The following is a 14636-nucleotide window of genomic DNA, read 5'->3' as shown; positions in this document are numbered from 1 at the left end:
TCAAAGTAAGAAATTGATTTTTAAAAAAGTAGAAAGAAAACAGCTATAATCAAGTGTTATTTAATCAAGTGTCAGTTTAAACTGGAATTTAGTCTGGGACTTTGTAATAAGTAGGCCTACAATGTTATGTAAGGATCGAAAGCCATCAATGGAATATTATCAAATAAGCCTCACAGATAGTACCACCAAGTGTAAAACAAATCCACGACAGTCAGTTTTCTTGTTCCAACAAGCAATGTGTTTTACCTTGCATAGGTCTATGTAAGCCTAGATCTAGTTTCTTCACGAAAATCGTCAACACCTTTAAGGTAGATCGGTCGTTACATGTTCCAACGTTCGAATTTTTTTAAATTTTTTTTGTTTGAAGAGACACCCAAGTACATTAAAAATTTGCAAAAAAAATTGGGGGTCACCGACCAAATAAGAGAACTAGCCCCAAATATGATACACCCTGCATATCGCACTAGTCCCCATTCAAATCAATGGGAAAATGTGTGTTTTCTCACTAAAGCATTATTTTTTATGACTTTCTGACGTTCGAATTTTTTTAAAAATTTTTTTGTGTAAAGAGGCCTCCAAGTACATTTAAATTTTACCAAAAAAATTGGGGGTTACCGACCAAATAAGAGAACTACGCCAAGTTGAAGTGCGCTACACCCTGCGTGACGCACTAGTCCCCATTCAAATCAATGGGGAAATGGGTGTTTTTCACCAAAACGTTATTTTTCATGATTTTTCTAACGTTTGAATTTTTTTAAAAAACTTTTTTTTGTAAAGAGGCATCCAAGTAGATTTTAATTTTGCCAAAAAAGTTGGGGGTCACCGACCAAATAAGAGAACTACGCCAAGTTGAAGTGCGTCACACCCTGCGTGACGCACTAGTCGGAAGTCCCCATTCAAATCAATGGGAGAATGGGTGTTTTTCACTAAATCGTTATTTTTTATGATTTTTTTTTTTTTTGTGTGTGTGTGAAGAGACATCTAAGTACATTTAAAACTTTCGTTATGTTTAACAGTTGAAGTGAGTATACTCAGCTATTTTCAGATTTGTCAAACTGATGAGAAGGTGTAAGCCATTAACTTAACAACAAAATTATTGAAGAGAATAATAAGGGAAATACTCATGCAAATGAAAATAGTTTATTGCCGTTGTTATTTATTAATGAATATAACATGAACGTGACATCGTAAACACTGTGTTGTCAAGTAAAATGAAGCGTCTGATACAAAGTATCAAATGCGGCATTCACGTGCTTGCTTGCGGTGCGTTCAGTACACTTTGTTTACACTGACAAGTCAAGGCCCCCGTTTCACAAAGAATCTTAAATCCGTAGACGTCTTACTCGAGCTGGGTGGCCTAGCTAGGTCGACTAAGCTGAAGTCGACTTGGAGTGTTTCACAAAGAATCTAACGTCTTAGCTTGATGAACTTACCGAAGTCGACTTGGTTCACGCGCGTTCGTCGCTCTTGTGGTATTGGAGGTTGAGAGTTGCCGTTGTTTTGATCACGTGACCCACGCTCGCTGCTTCGTACGACGTAGGTGAGTTTTTATTTATGCAGCTTTTATTTTGATGAAACGAAACTAAAAATGGCATTATCGGCATTGCATTGCTTTGAAATGAATAGAAAAGAGTTATATTGACTATGTTTATACGAATTAATTGTGCTATTTTGTGGCATTTTACATTTAACAACTTAAAATGAAAAAGTGCTTCAATTATATGAGGGTAAAAATTGCGGGAAATACAGTATGTGTAAGTGTGCGCTCTTCACACACATAACTTATTTACTCTATTAATTATGTTCCATTTAAATATTACGAGACACTCAATAATATTTAACATTATAGCAAATATATAAATATATAAAAAATATACTTTTATTGACTTTTGTAAATTATAAATAAATATATATTAAACAAATAAAAAAAAAAAAAAAAAAATTTTAATTGTTCCTTCTCCTAGGTTTGTCATTGAACAAAATGGTAAGTTTAGTTTAAGTTCTCCACTCAAATGTTGATTGCTTTATTTTAAACTTTTAAAAATTTTAAGCAGTTATTTAAAAGTGGGATCATTACATTAATTGAAAATTATTTATATTGATTTACAAATACATATATATATATTGTACATATATAATAATATTTAACAAGGTCCATATATGTATTTCTTAAGGAAACCACTAGAAAACCAAATTTTAGCAAAACAGAGGAGATCATTATAGTTGAGGAGTTTAATAAGAGAAAAGCGGTGTTGGAAGGGAAATTTTCATCAAAAATTACAGTGGCAGAGAAGAAGAAGAATTGGGAGGAGATAGCCTCAGTAGTGAACAGGTACAGAGACCTCTTTTTAAGTTATCCTGGCCTGAATTTCAATGACTTTTTTTCTTTGTGAAAAAGCATACTTCTTTTCTATTATATATATATATATATATATATATATATATATATATATATATACATATATTGCTTGTAAATTTGTGTAACTGTATGTTTTGAAATAAATGCTTAAATTTTGACAGTTTCGACTTATAAATTATAGCCAAAATCCATTTGTCATTCGGGATGGGCTAGAGATCAGAAAGAAGATGAAAAACATTACACAGAATGGTAAGAAATTTTGTGCTGCAGCTGCATGGGTCACTTTCTATACAATTAAATTGTGCAGTACCTATTTTCATTATTAAAATTAATATGTTTACTAATTATGTTCCTTTAATGTTAATTTATAACATTTCCCATAAATATCAATATCCTATTAGTTGTATTGGTTACTTGGGGTAGTTGTCTAAAGAAACATTTTTAATAAATTATCCTTGCTTGTAGCCAAAAGAAAGAGGGATGAAACTAGGAGGACTGGTGGAGGCCCTGCTGTGACCATGTCCACAGCTGAGGACATGGTCATGGAGGGCCTCCATGGTAGGCCCTCCGTGGATGGTTTAGAAGCTGGAATTGAATTTGGTTTTGAAGGAGAAACCAACTCAGTAGGTAAGTACATTGGTAAATTCACAATAAAAATAAACAATGAAATGTTCAAAGCAAACTCCAGTAACATTTTCTATTATTGCTTTTGTTAATATTTAATTATTAACTGTTATGTACTTATTAGATTAAAGATAACCACCATATTCAAAATTTAATATTGTAATTTTGTTAATTAAAGACTATGCTGCAGGACCCTCAAGTGGTCACACATGTAAGTACAACTTTGATTATAATATAAATTACATACATAGTTTTAATTACACTTTGAGAAATACCTGCATGGATTCTATTAGTAGGATTCTTACAAGTAATTTCAATAATAACAGCAAAAGAAATCTTGAAAAAATGCTTATTTTACTGATTTCTCATTTCTTTGTTAATAGTACAAATGTTTTACCTTTTTGTTTATAGTGGAATTTGAAGAAGGAATAGGGGACAATAACAATGTAAGGATCAATAACATTGTGAGATGTACATGATTGCAGCTTGTGGTTTTAACAATAATATCAATGGAAATATATTTAATACATACATACATAATGGTGTATATAATGTAGCATGTGTATGTTACATATAAATGGTTTAATTTTCCATAATCATGTTGTTATTTTCATTTCTTAGGCTGCAGATGAAGAGTCCACACCAGAGGTTTGCAAATTACATTGTTACTTGTCAAAACTGTGCAATCTAACTTAATTCTATTGTCTATAGATTTTATGATAATTTTTTTTTAAATTTATAGTATGCATTGGCTTATGGTAATTGAAATGCAGTAGTAACACAAACTTTCACAACATGTTTCAACTTTATTTACAGGAAGTTGCTGAAAATAATTCAGTAGCAGAAAAACCTGTAAGTGATTTTCAAACCTCAATCCTCAAAAACTAAAACCATATATATCATTCGGGTAAAACATTGTTTGATCTCTTGTAAAGTACTGTCACTTTCGGTTAATAGTGAAATATTATAATTAATTCTGAAAAATACATTTATCTTTTAAAAAATTGTTATTGTTTCAACAAATTTTCTTTTTTAATGTACAGGTTCCAAACAAGAAGGACAGCGTAAATGACTTGTACAAAGAATATTTAAGGGAGTGGACGGATGTAGCTAAATTGAAAAAGAGAAGGCTGCAGTTGGAGATTGCCTCATTGGAGGCTAATATGCATCAACTTTAAGGTCAGTGTATTAATGATTCAAAACAATGCACATTTTTATGATATAAATGCAGCTACAGTTATGTCAAAGCATATAGTTTGTGGGGTATATCCATCTACATATTTAACATTATGAGAAATATGCTCGTACAACTCCATCTCGCATAGTGAAACCATCATTCTGAACTGGTACTGGTGGGGGTAGTTGGATTTGATTAACAATTTGGGGTGGTGGGAAATTATCATTTACTCTTCTTGCAATGTTATTCAAAATCACACAAGTGCTAATTACAGTTATTGACCTTTCTGGTGTTAAACGGAGAAAATTTAGACAAGGGAATCTGGCCTTGAGAATTCCATTGGTTTGCTCAATTGTAACTCTTGTCCTACAATGGGATCTGTTGTAATTTGTTTGTGGCCCAGGTGCTGGGTTGTGAAAAGGGGTTAGAAGAAATGGGCGACAGCCATATCCACTATCTCCTAAAAGGAAACCACAATGTGGAGCTGAAAAAATTAGAGAAATTTATAAATAGAAATTACCAAATGTACTGAATACTGCTCTTAATGTATAAATTAAAAATCAATTAATAAACCTGTGCTTTTAAAATAAGTATATTAAATATATGTACATTTACCATTTTCTAAGTGCCTGAACAAATTGGACTGCCTAAATATTCTTGAATCATGTACAGATCCAGGCCACTTGACCACCATGTTGGTCACAACAAAGGCATGATCACAAACTAACTGAAAAAGTATGGGGAAATTATATATATAATGTGTGTAAAATAATTTCATTTTTATTACTTAGCTTTGTGTAATGTATAATAAATGTGCAAAGTGTTTACTTTTTATTTACAGCTGAAAACCATGTCAAATGACCAGAGAAGAGTGCAAGGAAATGTGGAGAGTTAAAAGATTTAAGTGCCAGTTTTCTTTAAGCACCAGACAAGTGCAGCAAGGTGGGGGTTCACAGAATTTGACCTTATTGGGCTGAAATACTTGCCTGAGGACCCTATTAACTTCTGCTAAATGTTATGCCATAAAACTGTATATCAGGGGATTTATGCCCAATTTTCTGGTATTCCAGCTTTCGCAGAAAATTTTCAGTCATCATAAGACATTCAAACTAAAAATATAACCCACCTTGTCCACACTGTACCCCCTTTTTTTTACCCCACCCCCCAAAACTAAGTTCACGCATGGCGATTTTCAGAGGGTCATATACCCACTAGTAGAAGTCCTATGGCTGTCAAACATGTATGGGTTTGTAAAGGAACATTGAACATATAAAGTACAAAAGAGATCCTTGTGGCCTTTTCTTTTGTTGGCGATATATTTTAATATTAAAATATCTGAAAATTGTGAAATTTGGGTGGGTGTTGCTCTTGTCTTGGCCAGTAATACCTGCTTAATTACTCTAATCACGGCATAATTGAACAATAGGTTTTACAAGAATAGGCAATAGCCCTATAACAGAGCCTACCTTTGGTGGTTAGAAAAACTTGCACTTAAATTGAAATTGTAGTGTTCCGATAAATTTTGTATATTTTTGTGCAAAGTACAAGTATTAAATTGTTAGTGTTTTTCAGCATATTAGTGTATATATATTATAAATGTACATACATGTTTTAGTGTTTGAAATCTTGTAATTTATTGAATTATATTTTTATATTGGAGAAAGGAAAACATTTTTTCAGAAAAGGAATTTGTAAAAATACATGAATTGTTAAAGTTTGTTATATAAAGTTATTGTTATTATTTTTTCACATATTATTGTTACAGCAAGTTTTATATTTTAGATTTTAAAAGACATTTTCTCTCTATTTAATCAAATGCTTCATGAAGCAGTGTTGTTCATTGATGTGTAAGTGAAATCAGTGAATTTACAAAAGTCAATAAAAGAATATATATATATATATATATATATATATATATATTATTAATTTATGATTTTTTTATAATTCTCAAAATAATGTATTGGATATAAAATATATACAATAACAAATGTACTTTTTCGACAAGTCAATAAAACAAAAAAGTCATTAAATATTTTACCTGTACATTTAGGCTGTGTCTGCCCTTTCTGTTCACAAAATCTGGCTCCCTAGCCCCAGTTGGTGCCAGTATATGTACGTGAGTACAGTCGATGGCACCTATTACATTGGGCATTCCTGTGAAAAAATGTTGAATAAGTTATGAAAAGAAGTTACCAAATATATATTGATGGCCACTTGACAACCATATGCCGGGTTTTGAATCCAAATACTTAGCTTTTCTTGCAACCGCTCTCCCTACTAAGCTAACGTTCCACGTTGCCCGCCTTTGTTTACATCCACGAAGCACAACATGACCTACTTTATATCTGTAAGCAATTGTTTTAGGTGAGACGAGTGCAATTGTAAGCGCCCTCTATGTTTTCGAACGCTGTCTAATGTAAACAAGGTCAATTGAAGGTTGTGCACTTACCGGCAAGTTGGAAAAACCCCTTCTTTACTTCTTCAAGTCGCCTTCCATTAGGAAACTGTACGAACTGTCCTGCAAGACGTGTTATTTCCACAGTAACTCTTCTTACCACTCTGGACACAGTTGCTTTGGATATTCTGGGGATTGTATCCCCAACAACAAACATAAACGAACCAGTGGCTAAAAATCTCAAAGTAATCAATAACTGAAATAGTGCCGGTATTGAGTGACTTCTATTGGTTGGAGGTTGAATTGTATTATTGATAAATTGAAGGATAAATAAAATAGAATGTCTTCTAAACCTAAAACGCTCCCTCAGCTGATCGTCATTAAAATAATCTAAAGGATTCTCACGGTCTCTGAAGACACGCTCTCTTCGAAGAGCCCGACGATGAAGATTTTGGACAACTACGGCAGCGGCCATTTTGCTGATAGCGACGACTTAAGTCTCCTCCCGAGGAGGGTTGACATCGTCGACTTACAGCTTAGAAAAAAACGACGTAAGCGACCTTTTAGATTCTTTGTGAAACGGGACTTAGTGACGTAACGACTTAATTACGTTGGTAACCAAGCCCTAAGTCAGAGAACCCGACTTAAGTTTTTTTGTGAAACGGGGGCAAGGTCAGAAGTGCACAATTTTTCTGTAAAATATAACGCAGTTTCAATTTTGATTAGTGAATTTTCTTCAAGCTGTAGACCCTATGGCCATTTTCTGAACATTTGTATAAGCTACGAAATATTTCTCAGTCCAAATTTCCAAATGAGTGGCGTTACGACGCACTTCCGGTTTTCGTCGAAATCTAAACTACAGCAGCACATTCAGAGCGTTCTACCTCAAAATATACGCAGCCGCTTTGATTGGAATTTACAACACTTATTCTTTACATGACATAGCACCTACGTGCATAATTTGTGAGCTTTAGCTGTCATACATTTTCTAGTGCCAATTCAAATTGGAAAAGGAGCTATTCCGACGATTTCTTGAAGGGCAAGTCTATGAACGTGCTACAGGACCCCGTTTCACAAAAAAACTTAAGTCGGTTTCCCTGACTTAGGGCTTGGTTACCAACGTAATTAAGTCGTTACGTCACTAAGTCCCGTTTCACAAAGAATCTAAAAGGTCGCTTACGTCGTTTTTTTCTTAGCTGTAAGTCGACGATGTCAAGCCTCCTCGGGAGGAGACTTAAGTACGCAAGCTCAACTAAAACTCGGTAAATGAGAGCATAAACAACAAAAATTTGGAAAGAACATACCTCCTTCAAGATATTGTGTTATAATATCCTTGAATAGCACTGACATTTATGGAATATTGAAATAAAAAATAAAATTCCTCTTTACCCAGCCGATCGCGTGTTTGTTTATGTTTTTGACCGCTAGACGTCCCTCAGTAGTGTTCCACGACAAGCTAATGTTTAACTGTTGCTTTGAAGTTGTATTGAAGTGAAACTAATCAATAAAGTTCAAAAACAAACTTTGTTTGTGTTTTGGCTGACTTTTATCGTTGATAAACGATCGTTCTCGGCCGAAAGACGCCATGAAACGTCATGTCTTGTGAAACTTTTGCAATTTTACACCTCCTTTTCTTGAAGAGTTTCTCGTGCGCGTCGACTACGGTAAGCACGCCAAGCTAAGACGTTAGATTCTTTGTGAAACACTCCAAGTCGACTTCAGCTAAGTCGACCTAGCTAGGCCACCCAGCTCGAGTAAGACGTCTACGGATTTAAGATTCTTTGTGAAACGGGGGCCAGTTGTCGTATGGAATCATAGTCGACAAACGTTGTCGAAAATCTGTATCGATCATACAGAGTTACAGACAAGTTGATAATGTGTGTTTATCTTACAGATAATTGTTTTATTTCCTTAAATTAATAAAACAGACTGGAGTGTCGTTAGAGACGATTGACGATGCGCTGAAATTGCGCAAATCGTCAAATTACGTAACGACCGATCTACCTTAACGCCTTTGGCCTACAGATTTCCCCCGATTTTAAATTTGTAGTTGTGCCATCTAAGCTCCAATGGAATTATATATATATATATATATATATATATATATATATATATATATATATATATATACACTGATGCTCATAAGTTAAGCAACACCCCGATTTTTTCAAAAGTTTCTTCTATCATGTTCATTATTTCATTTGTTGGTGGGGTTATGCATATTTCTTTCATATTTTATAAATAACTTATTCAAGTTGAATATTTCTGTTAAATATATACACAACATAGCTTATTGTAATAATCAAAATAACTTTATTAACCAAACGGTACTAAAATATGCCAAACCATGTGTCAAAAAAGTATGCTCACACAGCAAAAAGTACGTGCTGATTAAAACAGCTTATTATGAAAAAATAAAGTTCGATCATCTAAGAATTAGATTTAATAAAAGAAGTCTGTAGATAATAGATGATTAATCGTCTATTATGCAATAAATATCGGGTGTGCCCTCCCTGGTTTTGAACAACAGCTTCACATTGTCTCCTGCAACTTGCCACCAAATTCTGCCAATCTTGCTTTGAGAGCCAGTTCCATTCTTCATTTACTGCCTGCTGGACCTCTTTAATGTTTCTAACTGGAGGTTGGCTCTCATTTACTGCCCTGTCAATCATATCCTAAGCATGTTCTATTACATTGAGAACTGGTAAATATGCAGGCCAATCCAAATGTGGGTTACCGCGTTGTTGCAGCGCGTCTTGCAGGGACCATGCTTTCTGGATGGGCGCATTGTCCTGCACCAAAATGATTTTTCTTTCTGGATTTGCTTGAATGTGTGATTGTATGCACCCCAATGGTATTTCGTCTCTGTATTGTTGACCAGGGCACCTCCCTTGAATGACGTACGGTGGCAATTTTTCATTGTTTGGTTGATATGAATTGGTCCTGGTGGCATAATCGAACCAGATATCTTCATCTCTTGCGTCGATTAATATTATTCTACCAGAAAGAGGCTTGTCCAATACATGATGAGTTTGGCGCCATTTTGCTACCAGCTTGGACACTTGACTTGGTGCTACTTTTTTGTTGCCTTGCAATCTGTCTCTTTGGCACCCCAGCACGATGGCTTCCCATTATTTGCCATCTGATTACCTCGTTGAGTCCTCTTCTAACCATTGGTTGGTCCAAAATAACAAATTGTGCCCATGAAACTAGCCAAACTGGAAGCTCCTCATGGCATGGCCAAACTGTGTTTTTCGCAAGTGGGACCCCCATTGCATATTCTATCGTGTCCAACAGTAAATAGTACTGTAATGTCACGGTCCAGTAAGTCAAAGTAAAAACAAGAGAAATATCTAGCTATTGTACAAATTTTGCCTCAATAAAAATTTTGGTTGCTGAGAAATTCGAGAAATAAGAAAGTGTTGCTTAACTTATGAGCATCAGTGTATATATAATTTTTTTTAAATTTTGTAAGCGTGTTATTAAGGCTTTCCAGGATTTTAAACCGTTTCTTATTATATTTATAGATCTACACGTAGACTCGCCCTTCAAGAAATCGACGCCTTCAAGAAATCGACGCAAACCGGAAGTACGTGCTTTTTTTCGCTATTTTTCCCGGCATGCTCTGCGTAAACATACTGCGTAGTCAAGTAAGTTGTAGCGTCTGATACAAAGTATCGAACGCAACATTTAAACTTTTGTTTATAATACAAAAGCGTTGATAACGACCTTACACATGTTGTAGAAGAAGTTAGTTGAACAGAAATAATGTTTACTTACATAAATTTCCGTGCTTTTATGCTCTTGTCGACGTCCTATTATTTGCGCATCCTTCGTATGAGTAAATTTAATTTATCATTATTTGTTGTCGCCGGTGTCGCCATTTGTAAGTTCAAATGAAGTAGAAAAATACCACATTCATCTGCTTTATATATTCTAGATTTTTAAAATTCTAACAGGTGCGTGTCCTTTGTAAGAAACGTTACTGGCTGATTGATGTTTTCCACATATTATCCCAGCCGTAATTCTCTATAGGGCTACCCTGGATGTTTATCACCTCCGTATTACCCGACGTAGTATTACAGGTAAAATGTACACGGCTTGTAAACACATTGCATCAAACTTAGTGATAAACACAAACCTTGAATAAAGGCATCTTAAGTATCCAAATGATGTCCTTTGTTTTTGTCTCCAATTCATCTCTCTTGTGAGTGTAAATAAAATCGTCCCGATCAATTGTAGTTAGGATTGTTTTCTTGTTTGAGTCAATAATGTGTGTCACAACATACGTACACATGTAGTAGTTTGGTGAATTGCCGCTAGAGACCCTTACAATAGTACTGTTACAAGACGGGTTACGTACGTAACTGATATTGAAGTTTAATTTAAAAAGAAATCCTTTAGAATATCCAACTTTAGCAAAGGATGGCCTAGTTCTGTTTGTTTATCTAAAATAAAAGCCCAAATTATGTGTGTTTACATTTTAAAACAACATTAATTAAACCAAAAATGTCAAATCAGTTTTCAGAATGCCACGGAAATATAACTTAGAACAATTAGATGCAGCTGTTTTGTCTGTGCAAGCAGGCACGTACACGTTGACTGAAGCGTCACGCGCTTTTGGTGTGCCAGTAACAACGATTGGTGACCATGTGTCAGGTACCGAATCTTAGAATATACAAGTAGTGACTATAAAAGTAATGAACCGGTGAACAATATACGTGAGCATATACGCTGGTAATGACGGTATGAGTTGCATTTTATGTTCGTATTAATAACAATAAAAACAAAGAAAAACTAAAACGTAAATTGGTTTGTAAATAAAAACGTTTTTATTTTAATTTTATGAGTATTTGTTGTTTAATTCTTGCCTTGGGCAAATTCTCTTTCCTGTCCTGCTCTTAAGGTATATCCTGTTTCACTTCATTTCTCTGTCTCTCTCTTATATGCGTCTATCACAAAAGGAAGACTGAAGTTTACACCTAAGAAAAAACCGTTAATGAACCCAGACGACGAGGAAGCCCTAATAGCCTATGCTATGCTTATGGCTGACTGGGGTTTTCCTCTGACAAGAGACCTGATGGGGCACTTTGCAAAAGGGATCATGAAAGAAAGGGACCCAAATGTGGAGTTTCTTGCATCGGATGGTTGGTGGTGGCGCCTTAGGCAAAGGCACCCCGAGCTCTCTCTAAGAAAGCCGGGATTAATCAATAGGTGTGCCTGTGACTGAAAATAATAATGATTGTGGTAATAATAATGATGGTCATTGCAAATTCAATTTTTTTACAACCTAAAATGTTCACATATGAGTGTGGGCTTTTTTCCTCCATTTAACAAAGGCATTGTGTTAAAGGTACTTAAAGGCAAAATCGCTGTGCTCTAACCGTTCTAGAAAATTATTTTTCAGAGGCAGAGCCGTCATGTCGCAGCCATCCGTTGCAGAATCGCATTTTGATTTACTAAAAGAAACCCTCGCACTGCACAACATTACCGATCCAAGTAAAATCTACAATGTAGATGAGACTTACTTTCAGTCTAGAGCAAGCTCGAAAGTTGTCGCCAAGAAGGGAAAACAGTTCCCATATGAAAGAGAGGTAACCAATGCCAACCATGTTACTGTCGTGGAGTGTGGCAGTGCCGTTGGCCAGCTGCTGCCACCGATGATTATATTCGAGGGCTGTCCCCCAGCACCTGAAGCCATACAGCAAGGGCCGGAAGACGCCCTTTATGGCTCCTCTGAGTCGGGGTACATAGACTCTGACATGTATTTGCAATGGTTTGTCAAAATTTTCTTGAAACACGCCCCCTCTGCCAGGCCCTTGATATTGTTGCAAGACAACTTAGCAGCCCATGCTTCCAAAGGTCTTATTGACAGTGCTAAGGAAAACAACATCATTTTATTTAATATCCCAGCCCACACTTCTCATTTTTTACAACCCCTGGATCAAATTTTTAAAGATCTAAAATTGGAGTATAGAAAAATTGCAAAATCCGCCAGTCTTTTACGGAAAAACCTTCTTATCACTAAAGCAACTTTTCCAGCAATTTTTAAATCTGCTCGAAGGAAAGCACTAACACCAGAAAAACTATCAGCGTCTTTCAAAACTACAGGGATATGGCCACTCAACCCAAAAGCTATAAAGGCAGATAAATACATAGAAAACGACAGAGCACATAAGAAGACAAAGACAAGTGGAGACGTGTGCTGCCTCATATTGGAGTGCAGCGGTGACGACGAAGAGAGAAAAGACCAAACCACTCAGACATATTACGATGACAATGGACAGCCGACAGACAAGACGGACTCGATGACGCAAACAGACTCTACTGACGCGACACCTGTCTGTTACTGTGGTCACATATGCAAGATTGAGCAACACCCAATGGTGAAGATGGGCATAGTGTCTCCAACCATCGCGAAAGTGCTGATTGTACCAGCAGAAGGGGCACCCATGAGAAAAAGAAGATTTGCAACAGATTATAGTAGATCGCAAGTACTGACGTCGGACGAAGTGATGGCAGAAAAAAGAAGAAAAGAGGAAGAAAGCCAAAGGATTGTTCAAGAAAAACAGAAGAAAAGGGAAGATGCCGCTAAGCGAAGGATAGAGAAGGAGGAGGAGAAGAAAAGAGCGGGCGAGGAGAGGGAGAGAAAGAGGGCTGAGGCACACGATCGAAAGGCACAGAAGGCCTTGGAAGTGGAACGGAGAAAAGAATTAAGAAGACAGGAGAAAGAGAAAAAGGAAGAAGAGAAAAGGAAAAGAGCATATGAAAAGAGGGCAAAAAGAATGGGCATCGTGGCAGGAAATTTCTTCATTGAAGAACCGCGGGAAGGAACCGTGGCACCAAGTAGACCTACACCCCGTCGGCCGGCACCGATATGTACCGTATGCAACGGTATGGAGCCACCAAGTACTAGCACAACTGAGTTGGTGGAAGAAGTGTACGAGTTTATTCGGTGTGTCGTTTGCAATGCGCAAGAACATCTTTCTTGCGCGAAAACACCCACATTTTTGGACGTTTTTTTATGCCATAACTGCTGGCAGGCATCAGAATAAAAGAGTATTGGTTTAGTTCTTTTCAACATGTATATTGTTTATTATTATAATTACAGTTTTTCAACGTATTAATATTACAGATAAAGTAATGTACATAAATTTGTGGCCCTTCATTTGCCCCTTCATGTCTGTTGTAAATTCTGTCGTCTGTGATTGTTTGTTTTCTGTCACATTGTTCATCTTGAAATGATAAAATGTGTGTGTATTCTTTTTTCCGTTTTGATTAAAATGGGGCGGTATACGTAATTAGGACTACCTCTGTATATTATAAGATTGTAGTGGAAATATAAGTGGTCTTTGAGAAAAGTAAAATCTTTTATGACCAAACACTATTTGTGAGTCTAGAGTTCGTTCTCAGTACGTTTACTTAAGTTCAATTTCTAATACACTTTCTATAAACATATATGACGCCTTACACGCTTCAGACATCATTAAAAGCCGAATTCGTGAATCGTTTGAACTTTCTTGAAATGCTATGAAAACATGAGACAACATTGAAATATAAATCGAAATAAAAAAACAAAACTTAGTCTTAAATAGCTTTTTTTACTTAAAAAAAAACTATATGCGTGGTTTGCAAAGTCATTTACTTAATATTTTGATAAAAAACGAAGTCCTTCTCAACAGAAAATCATCCAGCATCTTCCCAAGCACAATGGAATGACGTCACGACGCACTTCCGGTTTCCGTCGAGATCTTGAAGGCGTAAGTGTTATGGTTTGCAGTACATTCAGAGCGTTCTATCTCAAAATCTACACAACCAATTGTATTGGAATTTACAACATTTATTCTTTACATAATATCGCACCTATGTGCGAAATCTGAGAGCTTGAGCTTATATACTTTTTCTACAGTGTTCATTCAAATTTGAAAATGAGCTATTTTCCGTCGATTTCTTGAAGGGCAAGTCTAGATCTATTCAAATTTATCGAATCTACAGCGATATGTAACGGGAGTTGTAACGTTGTGCAACATACACTTGATGACGTCATCTGTGTGACGTAAAACGTCAAGCGGATAACGTGA

General features: G+C 35.7%; 3 protein-coding genes across 3 annotated transcripts; 2 read left to right on the top strand and 1 right to left on the bottom strand.

The window, feature by feature from the left end:
* On the top strand, nt 1-5923 carry LOC147762255 (uncharacterized). The gene is made up of 10 exons (XM_087010765.1): nt 1-1984; nt 2175-2332; nt 2541-2608; nt 2825-2986; nt 3162-3194; nt 3395-3429; nt 3605-3631; nt 3800-3835; nt 4027-4162; nt 5002-5923. The coding sequence occupies exons 1-9, from the start codon at nt 1982-1984 to the stop codon at nt 4159-4161; spliced, it is 657 nt and encodes a 218-aa protein (XP_086866891.1). The 5' UTR covers nt 1-1981; the 3' UTR covers nt 4162; nt 5002-5923.
* On the bottom strand, nt 3321-7617 carry LOC106153576 (putative nuclease HARBI1). The gene is made up of 4 exons (XM_087011823.1): nt 6610-7617; nt 6199-6314; nt 4776-4887; nt 3321-4644 (listed from the first exon to the last, which is right to left on the bottom strand). Exons 1-4 carry the CDS (start codon nt 7028-7030, stop codon nt 4271-4273), a joined length of 1023 nt encoding a protein of 340 aa, XP_086867949.1. The 5' UTR covers nt 7031-7617; the 3' UTR covers nt 3321-4270.
* A 3619-nt stretch (nt 7618-11236) lies between these two features.
* LOC147762254 (uncharacterized) lies at nt 11237-13942 on the top strand. Its single transcript, XM_087012010.1, has one exon. The coding sequence runs from the start codon at nt 11976-11978 to the stop codon at nt 13608-13610; it is 1635 nt and encodes a 544-aa protein (XP_086868136.1). The 5' UTR covers nt 11237-11975; the 3' UTR covers nt 13611-13942.
* The last annotated feature ends 694 nt before the right edge of the window (nt 13943-14636 follow it).

Source organism: Lingula anatina, chromosome 4 (genome assembly GCF_051362555.1).
Source record: "Lingula anatina isolate TDL-2025a chromosome 4, LinAna3.0, whole genome shotgun sequence".
Classification (NCBI taxonomy): domain Eukaryota; kingdom Metazoa; phylum Brachiopoda; class Lingulata; order Lingulida; family Lingulidae; genus Lingula; species Lingula anatina.
The sequence above is the reverse complement of the archived record's forward strand: the minus strand, read 5'-3'. Positions and strand labels throughout refer to the sequence as shown.